The 19,247-nt window shown below is 44.3% G+C and overlaps 1 protein-coding gene across 5 annotated transcripts in view; it reads right to left on the bottom strand.

Annotated features, from left to right (window-relative positions):
• The window catches only part of CROCC2 (ciliary rootlet coiled-coil, rootletin family member 2), a 90,727-nt gene extending 75,184 nt beyond the window's left edge, over nt 1-15,543 (bottom strand). For 2 of the 5 annotated variants that reach the window (XM_082221670.1, XM_082221671.1), the window contains exons 1-3: nt 15,421-15,541; nt 6,956-7,109; nt 5,039-5,184 (exon numbers count right to left, since the gene is read on the bottom strand). In XM_082221670.1, coding sequence (XP_082077796.1) covers nt 5,039-5,184; nt 6,956-7,109; nt 15,421-15,474 — 354 coding nt within the window. In that variant the 5' untranslated portion in view covers nt 15,475-15,541. Of the gene's footprint in view, nt 1-1,701; nt 1,855-5,038; nt 5,185-6,955; nt 7,110-15,416 lie in introns of all 5 variants that reach the window. The other 3 variants (XM_082221668.1, XM_082221667.1, XM_082221669.1) reach the window with 3 other exon arrangements.
• Between the last annotated feature and the right edge of the window lie 3,704 nt (nt 15,544-19,247).

Here is a 19,247-nt window from a genome sequence, read left to right as displayed (position 1 = left end):
AATAAAAGTTGAAATGTACCTTCCCTACCTTGGGATGTGCCATGTACAACCTCCCGTCACCTGTTGCCCACTCAGAAGTTCTACGTTCATTTCTCTTCCACTGCAACAGTATACCTGGAGAACATCTATTCTCCCCATGTGCTTGTTCTGGTGGCAAAAGTATAATTCTTTGGGCCATATTTTACATGCAAAATGGATCCCACACAGGTGGTTGTTCTAAACCCTATTTCTCTTCAGCTGGGATCTGCTTACAGCATGGATCTCGTAACTAAAGACCTTTTCTCTGTCTGAAGCTTGATATATAAAGATGGAGGAAGAATTTGAGTGTGTCCTGGCACCATTTTAATCTCTGTCAAGACAGGCCAGACCTATAACCAGAACATTTTTTTTGAGAGAGAAGCAGCCATTGTATGTAATAAATACATGACTACCCCAGTGGTCAGCAAGGAGGGAAGCATCTGTACTTAAAGTAAATTTGAAGGAAGCAGAATACAGATTCTTAGGAGTATCAGCTGGGAAATGGAGGATGAGCATCTGAGGAAATGGAAGCTGTAGTAAATAAGCCTGAGGTAAATTCCTCTTGTGGGGAAGGGTCAGGGGAATGGTAGCATTAAAACAGGTACCATGAATAAATGCACTTTCTGCAAGCTGTCAACAGGCGCCTAGCGCAGGTGAGGGAAACCAAGGTTGGCAGGGACATAGATGGCAGGGACACTGGGAAAGAGGCTAGCTTGTGTGAACACCTGAATAAGGCTGGAATCATGGCTGCTAACCAGAAGCAAGGCATGACTGTGGTTGCCAAAGCAGCTAGGGATGAGGAGGAGAGAGGGGCCCAAAGAAAGAAGGCTATTCCAGCTGCACCATTTGGGGGGGGGGAGGCAATATGTCCGCCTGATTATCAGGACCAAAGGGGCCCTTTAAACCAGGGGTAGGGATTTTTTTTGAGTACGAGGGTTGCATCCCCTTGAGATAGACCTTCTGGGACCACATGGCAGTGGTAGGCATGCAAAAATGGGCGTGGCAAGTCACAAAATGGGTGGAGCAACAGATGTGACTCTTACCTTTTTACAGTGGTCTGCATTCTTGTCGTACATATGCAGATGTTTTCTCCTCCTGCCCCCACCCTCTCTGACCTCAGTCCAGACAAGCAAGAGGCCACACGCCTGTTAAGTAAAAGCACTCCAGAAGGGCGTGCAGCAGAGCCACTGAAGAGTATAGTCTGGATAGAGAGAGTGTGGCCTCGGAAGAGTCTTAAGGGCTAAATAGAGGGACCTGGAACTCTGCCCGCACCCCCTGTTTAAAAAATACCCAAAGCTCCTCCCCAGAGCTTTGGACAAATCAAGGGAAGGACTTCTTAAGAACCTAAGATGCTGTCTAATGCTATGTTTGCCAATGGATCCACATGGAAACAACTGAACCTGCTGGTTGGTGCGGGCTTCTTTCTTCTTGTAGTCTCATTAAAAAAGCCTGGTCTGCTGTTCTCATCACCTGTGAGTACTGGTCCCTACAGAGCGCATGGAACAGAAAATGCTAGGCAGGTACAAGGAGCATGCTTTCTAAATCAAAAAGACAGGACCAACAAACCTAATGGAGAACTTCTGCAGCAAGCCCCACTGCTGAGTCTTTATGGAATCCGTCTGTGAGACCCCACCATCTTCCCATTCATGAAAGGTAGTGCCTGTTCAAGGTAATGCCACCCACCTTGTTCTGCATCTTCTGCACTAGCTGAGCCTGGCGCTGCTGCCCATCCTGGTAGGCTTGCAGCTTGCGCTTGTATGCCTTCTCATCCTCTTTGAACTGCTGTCTCATCTGCAGGAACATTGTGCTTCCTTCCTCCTCTCCTCGGAGCTCCAGCTACAAAAGCAAACACCCTCCCTGATCCAAATGGCAGAGCAAGGGTCAGGAGCAGAACAGCAAGGAACCAATGCCTGGCTCCTTAGATGTCATACAAGAGCAATGTGGCAGGATGCAACCAAATGAATGGAAAATAAATAAATCTGTGTTTGAAAATGAGCTCTAGCTTTGCAGAATTCAGGGTTTCCAGCATGGCTCCCAGCTGTTCCTGGACCTCTGGACAACAGAAACTTCCTTTCTCTGAAATACACATTCAACATTCCAAATACTCAAAATATTCATGCCTACATTTCGCAAATGTAATGAGAATTCATGCAAAGATGAATTACTGAATTTGCATGATCTTCTTTCTCTCTTCCTTTCAGACTGTAATGCGGCTGAAATCCTGCAGTTTCAAATTGGCTAAGGCTGGTTACAAATTTAGATCTTTGGCAGGGGGAGGTTGAACAGGAGGAAGAGACTTACGGAGAAGCTGAAAGGTCAGTGTACCTAACAAGAACACTACTAAAGGCCTTAAGGGAAGGAAATATAGTGGTGATGGGCACAGAATCTTTCTGCTCAGTTTGTAGAGTCTCTTGACATCTAAAGGGCGATAAAACAAGCTTTGAAAAAAATGAAACTTGAGACTATTACAGCACAATCCTATGCATATTTCCTGAAAAAGTCAGTCTCACTGAGTTCAGTGAGACTTATGCCCAGGTAAATGTGTACAGGATAGCAGCCTTAAGCTGCAACACTAAACAGACGTACAGGAGATTAAGTCCCACTAGACACACTGGAACTAAATTATAAACATGCATAGGATTATTCAGGTCAAATAGTGCCCTAGATACTAGGTCTCACACAATCCTGCACTTTGCACTACATGCAGAAATACACCTGCTCGAATATATTTATGAGTTGGTAGTTAGAACCTCAAAGCAAATGGTGGCAAAAGCTTCCTCATGGAACTCAAATGCAGCTCATTCTTCTGCCTAGCAAAATTTACAACGACTACAGCAGGGGTGGGGAACCTCAGGTCTGGGGGTGACATGTCACCCTCCAGGACTCTGTGCGACCCTCAGGACTCTTTCCAGGCCACACACCCTTCGTAGATTCCCAATTTCCCATGGCACATCCTTCACTGGCCCTGGCCTGCACCCCCCTTGACTGTTTTTGCTTGGCTGGACTGTGTCCTTGAACTCCGACAATGCCTCTTACTTGCCTAGATGGAGGACAGAGAAGGGAGGGTGCGTGGGTTTGCGTAAGACTAGCCTACTATATACAGGTAAAATTTACATTTGCTGCTCCACCCGCTTGTTCCTCTGGACCCATCCACCACTGACCCACAACCAACAGAAGGCGACTCAGGAGGGAATGTGGCGCTTGGTCAGAAAAAGGTTCTCCATCCCTGCCCTACATGAATCAAGACCTCACCCATTCATTCCGCTTCTTTTGGCCTCCCAAATAGCATTCATTCCATTGCTCCCATTCAGCAAAAAGAAGCAGCTGGGGGCAGGGCAGCCGTCCCAGTCTGTTGGAACAGCTTTTCGGAGGGCTTGATGCTGAGTCAGGCCTGGATCTCCGTGCCTGTCATGTGGACTGGAGGCAGGGATTGTTTGGACTTATAATTATTTATGCTCCTCTGGATGGGAACCTTTGTCTAGCCAAGAATGTGCCCTATGTTCTCCAGGCAGCAAACCAAGCACCAGTTTCTCCCGGGGAAGGGGCCACAAGAGCTAAGCACCATGACCACCTGCAACTGCATACTCCAGAAAGCAGCAGTGTGTGAAAACAGAGCCAACATCCTGTCCGCTCTAGCACGCCTGAGGAGATACCAATGGACTGTGTCTGCGCACCATAATCCCCCAACATTTGCACACTAGAATGTGATTCCTGGCAATTTTCCTTCAAAGGGTCGCTGCTGCAGCAGAATGCTAGATGGTTGGTTGGGTTTAAAAGCAGCTGCTCTGCCATTCTGTTTCCGAGTCTACTTTCACACAAATAAACACTTTGAAAACATATTAGCTGCATCTGAGTAATGAAGACATACTGGCCAAACATTATGCTTACGTTAACCTTTCATTCTTAGGTATAGTGTGGTATGTAGTATGGGAAAGACAACCTAGCAGTCTAGTTTATCTATTAAGGCCTCTTCCTCATTATTTTGATTTATTTCATAGGTGCTCCTCAATTACTTACAACATAACATATTATTACAGTACTGTATTCTACTTTCAGCTGAAGAATGAAGCTGAACCAGATGGTACTTGGGCTGACTTGAATTCAGAAGCCACTATCTTATAAAAGGGGTGTGCAACTTGATAGAAAATGGGAGGGGTGCTTCCAGCCTTCAAAAAACATAGACCACTGCAAAGAAATAAGGTTCTTTTGCTAGAAGCTCATCTTTTCGTGATTGAATGTCTTTCTTACGAAATTCTGCCTGGGTGTTCCTAAGGTTTACACGAGCCCAAAACACCACAAAGCCTAGATGCTCAATGATAGATATATTTTTCAATCTTTTCAGATCCAAGTCTCACCTTTCACCCCAAACTGTAATATTAGACCCACTTTATTTATTTTTTTAATCCTTCTCTCATGTGGTCATCGTGTATGACTATCTATGTGTGTTTTGATTTGGAAGCAGCTCTCAGCGACTTCAAAATGGAGCCAAACTGATAACCATCTGCGAAGAATACGGCGAGGTGCTTCAATAGTCCTATATACAGCCTGACTTTTGCGATGTAGCCCACAGATTCTGAATGCCCTTCCTTCTTTAAAACTGCTCTTGCTAGGTCTCAAGATATGTTTATGGCATTGAAGGGCAGCCAGGACTACAAGGAGTAAAGCAACCTACTATGTAAGTTCTTGTGGGAGAGCAGCCAAATGAAACAATGGAACCAATGTCCATAAGCTGTATATTGTCATGCCACAGGACCTGCCCAGGACATGGGGAAGTGTGCATGACCAAGAGTCATGGCAATGTAAGGTTTATCTGAACTTATGAGTAAGCCCTCCATCTTAATTCTCTCTGTGTTGCCAGTCAATATGTCCTCAGCTGCCAATCTACACCAGCTGCAAGAGAAAATGATGGATAATTGTTTTGTGATGGAGCTCTCAGCTGGATTTGTGTTTTTGCAAGATTGTTCCATACAAAAAGTAGCTTGTTTTTTTTAAGATGGGTTTCTTCAAATGTTGATCTTACCCTCTCACTAACGGCATGGTATTTGCTAGCCAGCTCATCTTTCTCCGCACGAGTTTGTGCCAACAAGTCCTCAAGGCGTGAGAGCTCCTTCTGCAACAAGCGGTTTTCTTCTTGCATATTGACTGCAGAGGCTGTTTCTGACAAAGCTGGAAACAGCAATAAAAGGAATAGGTTGGCTGCAGGTAGCAAGAAGGGACATATTTAATTCAGTTCACAGTGAAAGGTGAATCTACCAAATCTTTTTGAAACACTATGGGAACACAATCATTCTAAATTTGCACTTATCTGAATTTTGCAATAGAGTTCTCCAACCAAGTGATGTTTTTACAAAAAATATATTCATGTATAAAAATTGCTTGCAAAAATGTGCACATTAGTCAAAACTACCTATAAAAATGTGCTTATTAAGAGAATGCACACGCAGATGCCTAAATGAATTTAAGATTAGAAAAATTAGAAACTGCAAGAACTAAAATTGACAGATAATTTCATTCCTAGTTCCAGGAAAGGCAACCTATGAACAGACTGAGGATGTTCACCATACCAAGGTATATGGATTAACCCCTTAGTACAAAAACCTTGGGATTCAAAGCATAAGCACTTAAGTTGTCCAAAAGGGATGTATTAATACTAAGAACTGATTGCAAGCAAGTACTTGATACAAGATATCTGCCTTATTTATTTTGCTAAAGCATCTTCCAATAAAAGTTTAATGTTTTAACATGGCAAAGCACAGCATTCTTTCTCCCTTTTTAAGGGACAGGGCCCATTCTTTGAGCCAACCTATGAAAAGGAAGTACCAATGTTTCAAAAGAGTTCCAGGGACTAAAGACTGTTCTTAAGCAAGAGACACCTGCATTCATTATCTCCCTCTGTATGTTCCAGGGCTGCTTTCTAGTGTTGAAAATGGGTTCTGGGGCCAGATGATGTCTAGCCAAAAGTGTGGCCATGGGTTTACAAAGCTGTATGGAAAGCTGCCTTGAAAGGGCCTATTAATCACAGGCCGCAAGATAGCCATGCCCAATCGTTACAGGGATAATGATGATCTTCCATATGGGGACTGAGAAGCTTGGGCTAATTTTCCAGCTCGTGTCCAGGCACGTTGAGTGTTGCTTGGCAGGTTGCTTAATCTTTCTGATCCTCAAATGTAACATGACGGCAAACAACTTTATACTGTCTTCTGGAAGCCTGAGCTAAACTATCTCCCTCAGTCTTTGCTTGGTGGCTGAGAATCTCTAAGGTTCAGGAACTCTTCCCAACTGTAATTTATTTATTTTTGCAATGAGAGAGAAATCCACAATGTCTTTTGGGGACATAAAAGAAAAGGGCAATCATCTGAAAGAAAGGATGTTCCTTGGACTTAGGACCCTTGCTATAGGCTAGGGTTGGCCAAGGACATTTTGCTGCTTGAGGCAGAATAGCAAATGCTCCCCAGCTGCAAAGTCAAGGTGCATGTACCCAAGAGCAAACCATTTGCCGCCCTTCCTATGTCTGCTGCCTCAGGCATTCCCCTCACTCTGCCCAATATTAGGACTGGCCCTGGTGACTGCTCTTTCCCCCTTCCATCTGGAAAGGCTACCTGCTCACAGTCAGAAACACAATATTGGATTCATTTGCCATGAACAGAAGCTGCTAGTTTTACACAGTACTCTGAACGAGTCCAATGGACTGCTTTGCATGGAATGGAAGAGAGGAAAGGCTGTTACCACACGCACGGTGATAGTGGACTGAATTTTCTGTCAACTTCTTCCAAGGAGGAAGTCTTCAGGAACATCATCAAGCCAACACTGCATGGCATGTGGGGATGTTAGGAGCTTCAAAGCCCCACCTCCTAATTTCCTGCATTTGTTCTTGCTTTGAAAACCCCACCCTTGGGATGTCTCTGCTCTATGTCTCTGCCAAAGTCCCAGACAGCACCTTGGGATGATGATGGCTCAGCCAGACTCTGTGTGATGATCTGTCGGATCCTAGCTGGGACAGTTGTGGGTTCAGCTCTCTCTCCTTCCCCTTGCACGGTCAGTGCTTTGTCATCTTTGCTCGCTCTGGGATGCAGCACCGTATCCTCCAGTTTCTAAAATATACACAGAAGTTAAGCATTGGCTGGCAAGCTTGTAAGGTTTTATTTAGCCATTGCTGGGCCCTGGGAAGCGATTACCTCTTTATGATGGACTTTCTGAGATCAGCATAAAACTAAACTTAGGCCTAAGAATGGCTGTCACATAGCTAGAAACCTTTGAAGGTGTGTGGGGGTGTGTAAAAAAATGTGATCTCTTTTTATCTCATTGACATTTAGCGCATTTCAACAAGTTATAAACTCAATAAAAATAGAAAGGCAAGGATATCTACAAAGCTGGCCTATGTACACAGCTTCAGCTAAAACCAAAAATACAATGATACCAATCTTTTAAACTTATGAAGGTCCAGGAATTCAAATATCAGCACAAATTATTTTCCCCTCCTCACTCACTCTTCATGTACAAAGTTAGCATTTTCAAAATTGCTTATGCAATATAATACAATTCCCTACTTTGTGTCCTCACCTAGGTGAGTGCAAGTTAAGATTCTGCAAGGGTACACAGGATTACAAGGCCCTGAACTGTGTTGTTTTCAAAATATTTCTAAAAGCTTTTTTGTGATAATAAATCCTGCTACATTAACTTCACTTTATCATATGTCTGTGGTAAACTTACATAAACCAATGATGTCGGTTACATGGCCAGAATTCATGTTATGAAATTCATGTCTAAGTTTCTGAAAACCATTATGAAATCTTATGCAGGTGAAGCACGCAAGGATAAAAGAGCATCAAAATTATGAAAGAGATAGAGCCACGATGCAAGATGAGCATAATAATTTTGTAGGAAATGAACTACCGTATTTTTCGCCCCATAGGACGTACCGGCCCACAGGACGCACCTAGTTTTTTTGGGGGGAAATAAAGGGGAAACAATTTATTTTTCCCCCAGGTGCGCTGCGCTAAGCCCGAAGCTTGGGGCGTGCGGAAGTCAGCGCGCCCCAAGCTTCTGGGTGCTGGCAAGGTCTCCGCTAGCCGTGGGAGAGCTGGGTCTCCCACGGCTAGCGGATAGCTTCCTGAAGCCTGCATTCGCCCCATAGGACGCACACACATTTCCCCTTCATTTTTGGAGGGGGAAAAGTGTGTCTTATAGGGTGAAAAATACGGTAAGTGAAATGACATCAGGAATTACAACCCTACTCTTGGATCTTACGTTTTGTTGCTGATGCTACTAGAACTGCTAGCACCATTTAAAACTAATACTGTACTAAAGATACTGAGAATGGTATTCTGACACCCTATTTCCATCTGCAAAATGTTGGAGGGTATTTTTTTCTCATGGCTGATGCTATTCACAAATGTACAGTGCATGTAAATAATGGGTAGATCTGAGATCTGAACTTAATTTGTGCTAGAAGCCACCAGGGCTTACGCCTATTAGGTGGTTGTAAAGTTTGATTCTGAGGTGATTTTGAATTGTGTCGGGTGGGAACATCTTTACTTTTTTGTCCTTCTCACCCTGTTGTCAAACCCACACAGGTGGCTAATTCGCTTGCCTGCTTATCTTCTCAATGTTTTATTGCTGGGCCCAGTCATTACTGGGGCTCCCTTGTGCTCACAGAACAAGAAAGACATATTGCATGAAGATGTGAAGCATAATAATAAACAAAAAAACAGTTGTTGCCATGCCAACAGAGCTAAAACTTCGTACAGAAAATACAGCAACAATGCCCTCTATCGTCTGTACCTCATCAATTATGAACAAATCTCATTGAAATAAGGAGGCTGCTGCAATCGGCACTTCGTTCCAAATCTTGTTTCCAATTGTATCTGAAAAGTACGGTACTCCACTTCCCAGGATGCCCCCGCAAAACACATACACATGAAGTTATAAAGATAAAGACAGCAAAACCATCCAGTAAAATCTCTTGCTTATATTTTGACAAATGTCTCACAATGTTCTTCATAATTTCTCCTCCATCACTACTGGATCCTCCCCCCCTTTTAAATGCAAACCACTCACATGCACATCCCCATAGTATTTTCAGCTGATCTCTCGGTAGGGGGGGATTTTTGGATCATATACAACTTCAGCTAGATCAAAATTAGTACTGTATCTCAAAAGTTAGATTCCTGTCTCCCATTGCAGAAAGTGTGTGTGTGTGTGTGTGTGTGTGTGCCTGTATGCTTGAGACTGCATAAATTATATTTTTCCTAAACTAGGCAATACTAGAAGATGAGGAAGTGTATACATGTGGGAAACACATGCACATTAATACCAAGACAAACTGAAGTGGAAAGAAATGTACCAAGGGATACTGGGGCAGATGTACCCTGAGTACTACTACTATGACAAAGTACAGCGGTACCTTGGTTCTCAAATGCCTTGGTACTCAAACAACTTGGACCCAAACACTGCAAACCTGGAAGTGTTACGGTTTGCGAACCTTTTTTTGGAAGTAGACATGCTGCATTTTGAGTGTTACGCTTCCATTTTGAGTGCCACGCTTCCGTTTTGAGTGTTATGCTGAGGTCTGTCTGTTTTTGCTATTTATTTTACGTTTTTGTTTTTGTGACTGTGTGGAAGCCAGCCAGTTCAGCTATTGACTGATTGTGTGACTGAAGAACATTGCTTATTGCTTTCATTTTATGGACAAATGGTCTCATTACCTAGTAGAATTCATGTTAAATTGCTGTTTTAGGAGCTGCTTTTAAAAGTCTGGAACAGATTGATCCATTTTGCATTACTTTCTATGGGAAAGCGCGCCTTGGTTTTGGAACACTTTGGTTTCGGAACAGACTTCCAGAATGGATTAAGTTTGAGAACCAAAGCACTACTGTAGACTACTATTCTTAGGGCACTTTAAAGTTTTGGTGGATGCAGGAGAGATTAGGAGCTCTCATATTATTTCTGCAAGGTGGCCAAGGGTAGTATGTGATCTTTTCTTTCCTGTAAACCTTCCTCAAGCATCTCTGCAACCCCATTGGCTGGCTGCACTTTCTTATTTGAAAAAATCCCATAGAAGGAGTTACCTCATGATTTCTTCCCCTGGGCTTTGATTGAATCAGTGGCAGAGGGCAAAGGGCAGACCACCAAGGAGATGTTTTGTAGAATGGGGGAAAAGGTCACCCACCAAGCATAAATTGGCCACCTCAAAAGTAACGTAAGCATGGCAAAAAAGACCTGCACCCCACCCACAAGAATTTGACCAAAAAACCCTCTCCTTTTCAATAATTTTGGTTGGGGGGAAAATAGAGAGAATATTTTGGCACAGCACTATCCAAGCACTTTGGTGGGCAGCCTGGTTTGTAGAGGGAAGAAAAGAAAATAGCAAGTATGTTGCAGAAGCATCTGAAGGAACAGTTGTGTGCAGTTAAAGCAATATGTCTATCCACGAAAATAGATGAGAACTGGGCCTCGCAGCTCAACTTAAGCAATTAACTTTGGGCATACCAAATCACAATGAAGTCCAAGAAGAGCCACAGAGCCTAGGACTTGCCGATCAGAAGGTTGGCGGTTCAAATCCCTGCAACAGGGTGAGCTCCCATTGCTCGGTCCCTGCTCCTGCCAACCTAGCAGTTCGAAAGCACGTCAAAGTGCAAGTAGATAAATAGGGGAGGTAAACGGTGTTTCTGTGTGTTGCTCTGGTTCGCCAGAAGTGGCTAATTCATGCTGGCCACATGACCCGGAAGCTGTACGCTGGCTCTCTTGGCCAATAAAGCGAGATGAGCGCCGCAACCCCAGAGTCGGTCACGACTGGACCTAATGGTCAGGGGTCCCTTTACCTTTTACAACCATTTTTAGGGATTGAAAACATTCTACTTCTAAAACTCAAATACAAATGATATTATTTTGCAATAACGAATTCCTATTAAAAAAAAATCAGATCACTGCACAGACCACACATGGCATATCAGACAAATGCAAATGGAATCATAGAATCATAGAGTTGGAATAGACCACAAGGGCCATCGAGTCCAACCCCCTGCCAAGCAGGAAACACCATCAGAGCACTCCTGACATATGGTTGTCAAGCCTCTGCTTAAAGACCTCCAAAGAAGGAGACTCCACCACACTCCTTGGCAGCAAATTCCACTGTCGAACAGCTCTTACTGTCAGGAAGTTCTTCCTAATGTTTAGGTGGAATCTTCTTTCTTGTAGTTTGGATCCATTGCTCCGTGTCTGCTTCTCTGGAGCAGCAGAAAACAACCTTTCTCCCTCCTCTATATGACATCCTTTTATATATTTGAGCATGGCTATCATATCACCCCTTAACCTCCTCTTCTCCAGGCTAAACATGCCCAGCTCCCTTAGCCGTTCCTCATAAGGCATCGTTTCCAGGCCTTTGACCATTTTGGTTGCCCTCCTCTGGACACTTTCCAGTTTGTCAGTGTCCTTCTTGAACTGTGGTGCCCAGAACTGGACACAGTACTCCAGGTGAGGTCTGACCAGAGCAGAATACAGTGGCACTATTACTTCCCTTGATCTAGATGCTATACTCCTATTGATGCAGCCCAGAACTGCATTGGCTTTTTAGCTGCCGCGTCACACTGTTGGCTCATGTCAAGTTTGTGGTCAACCAAGACTCCTAGATCCTTTTCTTGGCAGGGGGTTGGACTCAATGGCCCTTGTGGTCTATTCCAACTCTATGATTCTATGATTCTATGATTTTCACATGTACTGCTCTCAAGCCAGGTGTCACCCATCTTGCATTTGTGCCTCTCATTCTTTTTGCCCAAGTGCAATACTTTACATTTCTCCCTGTTAAAGTTCATCTTGTTTGTTTGGGCCCAGTTCTCTAATCTGTCACGGTGGTTTTGAAGTGTGACCCTGTCCTCTGGGGTGTTAGCCACCCCTCCCAGTTTGGTGTCATCTGCAAATTTGATCAGGATGCCCTTGAGTCCATCATCCAAGTCGTTGATAAAGATGTTGAATAAGACCGGGCCCAAGACAGAAATCACACAGAGAAACATACAAAGACACCGAGATTTGCTCAGACATAACATATGCTGCCTGGTGAAGACTAGGAGCAAAGAGCCAAATCCCTGATTGCTTCAGTTAGATTAGGCACTGCTACAATGGTGGGAAACCTTTGAGCTGTTGGACTCCAGTTCCCATCAGTCCCAGCCAGCATGGACAATGGTCAGAGGGGTTGGGGCTTGTAGTCTAACCACAACTGGAGGATCACAGATGTCTCACCAATGTTCTACTGGGTGCTATGTAGGTTTTATGCTATACCTAGGACTGCTAATAATGGGTTTTTAAAAAACCCTGAAGGGAATATGCTTTTGTAAGGTGATCTTGTCCCTTTAACAACTTATCCATTCCCTCCTAAACAATTTTAGCATTTTGGCCTTTTAAAACAACAGATGCCGCATGTGAGTATGAAAACTGCAAGACTAGCAGAAATTCCAGTTCAGCATAGTTGTAACATTCAGGCCACCAATCAGCAAAGGCATTGATTAAAACACTTTGCCTGGGTAATGAGTTGCAGCTGTAGCATGGAGTCTCTGAATAGGACCCATGGAGATAGCTACTCCCTCTGCAGCTGGTGATGTCAGCACAGCTGTGGCAGCTGTGGAAAGATCAGCCATTGGTGAGGCATCTGCATGTTAGCTGACTTTGCCCATTCACAAAGAAGAGTACTGAAACACAAGCCACCAACATGCAAAGCAAGTACAAAATGGTCTCCTGAAAGGTGTCAAGGCCTGTAGTAAGTTGACAATCCACTCGTAGGTCATGCCACAGGGCGAAGGACAAGTGTGATCATTTCAACAGCATCAATTCCATCTCATTTCAAGCAATGCTCAAAAATCCATGAAGCACAATGTGGAAAAGCCAACTGTAGGAAAGCTGTTCACGTTTTCCTATATGAAGGGTATTTGGGGGCATGAAGCTCTTGCTCTAACCAGGTTGAGCATTGTGAATGGAAAACCCACAATGAGCAGAATGCCCTTTCACATTACACAGACGTTAACACACACAGCACAATAAAGACTCAAAACAAAGCTACTTCAACTTAATGAATGAAAACACTAAATGCAGGAGAGCAGGGCCTAGACCTCTTCCACTTCATGCTAAATAAGAAAATGTGAAGAAGATTGCCTTCTTATTGGAAATCCTTGCACTATTCCAATTTACAGACATGAAGTGATAAGTGTAAGAGAATGAGATGATTAGCCTTACTTTGTAAGACAGTGCAACCTCACATGAAGCCCTTGAACCAGTCACAATCTCCTTCCCTGGTTCCTACTTCATGGTAATTTACCATCCCTCTGCTAGAGTGGTTTGTGCCAGGCTACTTTCCACACTTATGATTAGTGTGGGGTGGCCATGTTAGTCTGTCTTAACAAAAACAACAAAGTATCATGCTGCCATAAAGACACCACTAAGTAGACCCTGGGACGCGGGTGGTGCTATGGGTTAAACCACAGAGCCTAGGACTTGCCGATCAGAAGGTTGGCGGTTCGAATCCCCACGACGGCGTGAGCTCCCGTTGCTTGGCCCCTGCTCCTGCCAACCTAGCAGCTCAAAAGCTCGTCAAGGTGCAAGTAGATAAATAGGTACCTCTCCGGCGGGAAGGTAAACAGCGTTTCTGTGCGCTGCTCTAGTTAGCCAGAAGCAGCTTAGTCCTGCTGGCCACATGACCCGGAAACTGTACGCTGGCTCCCTTGGCCAATAAAGTGAGATGAGCGCCGCAACCCCAGAGTTGGTCACAACTGGACCTAATAGTCAGAGGTCCCTTTACCCTTATTACCATAAAGACACGACTAAGTAGACCCTGACCCATGAAAGATTATGCCAGCCCTTCCTTTGCCTACCTGGTGACTTCCAGATGTTTAGGACTATAACTCCCATCTAGCTGGAACAGATAGGAGAGCATGGCTGGGGTGGATAAAGGCTGCATAGAAGCATCAAAGCATTACAATATTGACAGTTTTATGGTAGGCTAGTTCTGTGCTCCCCACTGGAATTCAATCCAGTGAACAGCAGCTCTGAAATCAATAGATGTTTGCACAGTATTAAGTCCAGTTTACCATTGCAGCCCTATGAGTACTTCCTTGGGAATAAGTCTCATTAAACTCAACAAGACTTCGGAGTGAATGCATAGGATAGGGCTGTAAATCTATTTTCCTGTTGGGTTACGCTCACACATCCTCTAGCCTAGTTGTTTGTTCCTTACTCTCATTTCTGAAACCTTACTGCCCTCTACTGTCACTTAAAATGACAACAACTACATTTGTCACAAAGCAGCTTCAGCCCAGGTAAGACAACAGTCCACTAGCCCTGGATACCACAGTCATCCACGGATGCCATGAAGAACAGAGCAGAAGCCAAACACAGAAAGACTTCAAACATGGGTTTTAATAGTCCATATTTTTCAAAATCTTCAGAGAAATTCTACTTGTAGCAAAATGCAGATGCAAACAAACATATAACAGCTCTCCTTAGAATGCTAAGGGTTTGAGATGAGACAAAAAAAGCTACTCTGCTAAACTGGCTGCTTCTGGGTCGTGCTGCAAAACCAGTCTCCGTGTGGTCCCATAGTTTATGGAAGCCCTGTCTGATTTAATGCTTGATAAACTTTGCTGGCACAATTACTTTATAGCCCAGTTGTAATACAGTACTCAACGTACTCCCATGAACACAGAATGCTGCCTCATACCACGTCAATCCCAGTTGGTACCCTCTGCACTGACCAGCAGCAGGTCTCCGGGGTTTCATGACAGTGTTGCCCCCACCCCAGGTGGAGACATTGGAGAGCAAACATGGGACCATTTGCAAGTGAAGCCTGTGCTCTAATACACTGTAATGGCCCTTCCTCTAATACTATTCTCACAACCACACTGTGAGGCCGGTACTAGGTTACTTTGAGAAACAGTGACTGCCCCCCCCCGAGGTCACTCAATGAGTATTGCTGGGGGTTGGACTAGATGATCCTCAGGGTCCCTTCCAACTCTGATTCTGGGATTTCTGTTTTGAGTTTCATAGGTTGGCAATATGACCCTGGGCCCCGCTGCTACACGTATTTGCATATCATATCAAGAGATCACAGAGGTTTTAATCCATATCATCTTCTCTGTAGACACCCAGAAACTAAATATTGTCCAGATCAGCGACATGAAAGGGAAGCAGACGCGAAATATTTTTTATTTCGCCATTTTACTTCCGAAGTTGGAAACCTGGCCTCTGCCCCCAGCCCCCCAGCCCTCGAAGGGAATGCAATTCTATCCTTTTCTGGCTCGTCAGTTCTGCGCTGCAAAGCGGAGCATCATGTGCGAGGGGGCGGAGGCAGTGCGTTTTAAGTACTTGCTCTGAACTTAGCCGCAGGAGAAGTATTGGAAAGCGAGCCACTCACTCACCAACCTGGATTGCAGCTTCCAGCCTCAGACTTGGCTTCTCCTCGCTGCTCTCGCTCATCGCTCAAAGACCGGGGCAAGGAGCAGCCAGAGAGGCCGAGCGGCTCCTCTCGGGACTTGCAAAATAAGAGGGAATGGTGCACCCGCGGGGTCGGAAGCCCGCTCCCTGGAGAAAGACTTTGCAGGCCTGCAGTGCCGGCAACTCCCTGCGGAACCTTCTCCGCTGCCCTCAGGAATGCAGGACGCACTCGGCGGGGCCCGGCCGCGGTTGCTAAGACAACGGGGACGCCGAGTACCCCTTGTCGCCATGGAAACAGAACGCGGCCCGGAGTTGCCGCGGAAACCAAAGGGACGCGGGAAGCAGAACTGTTTCACCGGGCCCGGCGAAGGAGAAAGCGGGAGAACTTCTCTCCCCACTGTTGGGCGCGAAGGTTGGTCCCATGGTAATAATAATGTAATTAATTGCACACTGCAGCCTTAGGAAATAAGGGCAGTACAAATAAACATATTCCACAGTTGGGGTTGGGAGATGCAATTTTACGGAATACTCTCTCTCGCGCTTAATAGTATTTCTAAACTGACTCTCATAACATAAGTATGCGGGGCAATGTAACTTCCCTCATGCCCATAGGGCTGCATCAATCCATTTTGCCTTCCACCCCCCATTCTACCACTTGGTCCTCTCTCTGCCTACGTTAAGCAAAGGAGTCTCTCCTATATGCCAGGTACTCATCATGGAAAACAAATAGAAAGGAGTGGCAGGAATGCCCATTTAGTGACTAGTAAGAGCCTTTTGCTTTTGCTCTCCACCTTCCCTAGATGGAAAGTGTTGGAATGCCATTGCTGCACAGCTGCAACTAATTTAACTAATTCAGCCCTCTCAGTGAAACCTTTTGCCCCCTCCTCCCATTTTGGTTTTATTTAAATTTGCCCAAAAATATTCAGCTCCCCATTCCAATCTCCTTCTTCTGTGCTGCAGGATAGGCTGGTATTGATTTTAAAAATAAGCTTGATAAGAGGGAATGAAAATTATTTAAAATTTTCTGCTTCAGTAAATGGCCCTTTTCAAACCCACATAGCTCTGCCACACCCACTAGTGTGGACAAAACACAGTGGTGTAGACACAGAAATAAAAGTTAACAACAACAACTTATTGCTTATACCCATCCATGTGGCCGGGCCTCCTCAGCTACTCGGGGTGGCTTCCAAAACATCAAACATTAAAAACTTCCCTAAACAGGGCTGCCTTCAGATCTCTTCTAAAAGCCAGGTAGTTGTTTATTTCCTTGAAATCTGGTGGGAGGGTGTTCCACAGGGCAAGTGCCACTACAGAGAAAGCCCTTCCTGTAACATAATTCCTGTTACTGTAGACTGTCAATTGCTGCTCTGCTTCCAGTGGAAGAGCTGTGACTTAGGAGAGCTAGGAGCCCTTTGTCTGGAAACAACTTAAATTTCAAGGCTGTATGGATTTTGTTTAAGAGTAAGATACACCAGTTAAATAATTCAACATAATTTAAGTTCTGATCTCCAGGACTATTATTACGTCTTGAAACACAACTGTGGGTAGAGAGAATTAATGCAGTCCTTGCTAATTAGCAATCCCAATAAATAATTCTGCGCTACATTAAGACTGAGTTTATTGCAGCATAAACATTTGTCATCTGGAGTCCACCTTGTTAGATGCACGCAGTGATCTAGAATGTTGTCATCACTATATATTAGCTTTTACATTCCCAGCAAACAACATGTTTGATTTCTCATCACATTAAGTGCTACTGCATTTGGATAAATTAAGGAACATTTAGTGTATTTCCATCCTGTCTTCCTATGCAAAACATTTGACACATTATGAAGCCAGTGCAGCTGTAGCAAAGCGTATCATTTGCTTTTGGTGTTTTAGGATCTGACCAGCATATGAGACACACATACAAATGGACAGGAAGCAAGGTTGAATCCATAAATGCAGGAGAGTCATCCACAGGTCAGCAACTCAGTGCAAGTAAAGCTCAGTTTTATACGATTCCCTGTGTTTGATGAGCAGGACACAAAATATTGTCCAATAAATTTGCCACAAAACATTTGTCAGACTTTAAGGTACCATAGGATAGTCTTACAACAAGCTATCCTGTTTCCCCTGGAATTCAAAACTAAGGCTATGTGCACACTCTCATTTACTCTACATCCAGCACACTCCCACCACTGGTTTGTGAAACCATGTGCACATTATGTTAGCCATGACCCACATCTATCCTGTACGTCATTGAGAAATGCTGCATTTTGACATGTTTTTCCCCAAATCAGCTTTAATATGATTTGGAAACCCAAGCTATATAAAGACATCTACACACCCTTTCTTCCCACTGGTGTGGACAGACAAAGGGCGACTTGGAATCATAGACGTGGAAGGATCCAAGAGGGTCATCTAGTCGAACACCCAATCTTTTGCCCAATGTGGGGCTCAGACCCATGAACCTGATATTAAGAGTACCATGCTCTACCGACTGAGCTATTTGGAAACACATCCAGCTGTCCTGATATGTACAACCACAGGAGCCAAGTCCTAGGGGCCAATGTCCCTTCAGCCTCCCTCTCCATAAAATATTTGAGGGGGCCAGTCCCCCCCAAAAAGGTTGATGGGCATTGCCATTCAAATGGTGTGTGCGTGTGCCGTGCCTTGTGATCCATTGTGCAAGAGGGGCTTACCTGCCCCCTCCGATATTGTATTCAAGTTGGCACCCCTGCGTACAACGATGGGCAAGTGCAATTTGAAACACAGCAGGGGGAGACATCCTTGCTGCATTTTAAACTGGTAATGTATACATAGCCTCAGGCTAGAGCTCCAGCTCAGCTATTAGTAATTAAGGCTGCAGTCCTAGACACATTCACTAAAGCTTCACTGGACTCAGTCAGATGTTATGCATGAGCTGCATATTTCTTAACAATGTTACTAATAAGCAATTAATCAAGTTCCTGATTGCACCCTTCTTACTTGTCAAATGTTCACATTCTTCCTCTGCTATGAGCTCATCTTGCCTAGCAACATTTTTCACTTTAGTGCATACATATAGTATAATTAAAGAATACCTTTTCTGGCTAGGTCTCTATCTGCTATTTGCATTTGTTTGGTGTAATCCATAAATATATTTTCCTTGGGTGGGGGGAATCTTACATTACATACACAGACGTGTACATCATGATGAATCTTTAAGCTATTTTACACCCTTCACTGGAATGCACAACAGTTTTACCGGAAAGGTTTACAAATCTTGTGTCTAATGGAAAAATGAGAGCAAAGCAAAATACCTTCAGCATTTTTGGAACATTCCCTTCCTAGTATCTGTGGATGATGCGCCTTGCTACCCATACCCGCTCCAGTGATTTGTGTTTGTGCAACTTTCAAGGCAGGGTAAGGAGAAACTGTTGCCAACGAGAGAGCTAAAAGAGAGTGGCTACTCTGGCTTAGTAGCTTGTGCTGGCCTACACAAACATAGCTTTTCATACCACTAGATGACAATAAAAAAATAAGCTAAACATTCTAAGTCAACAGTTGGCCCAAGCCATTCCTTCTCAGTCTGATCTAGCTACTTCCCAGGGTCTGCCCAAGTTCCTTGGAGGTAAGACAGAATTGTAGAAAATAATTGTAGCAGCACCAACACTTCGGAACCCCCTGCCTAGTGATACTAGTCAGGTGCCTTCACCGTATTCTTTTTGACACTTGCTGAAGACATTCCTATTTAGATATGCCCAGTGGTTTTTTTCTAGGGGTATGCAGGGGTACACATACCCCTAAACATTTTGTGAATCTTTGTACTTTTGTCCATTTACTATACAGTG

Source organism: Podarcis vaucheri (assembly GCF_965113315.1).
Source record: "Podarcis vaucheri genome assembly, chromosome: 5".
Lineage (NCBI taxonomy): Eukaryota > Metazoa > Chordata > Lepidosauria > Squamata > Lacertidae > Podarcis > Podarcis vaucheri.
Note: the sequence above shows the minus strand (reverse complement) of the source record. Positions and strands in the feature narration are given on the sequence as shown.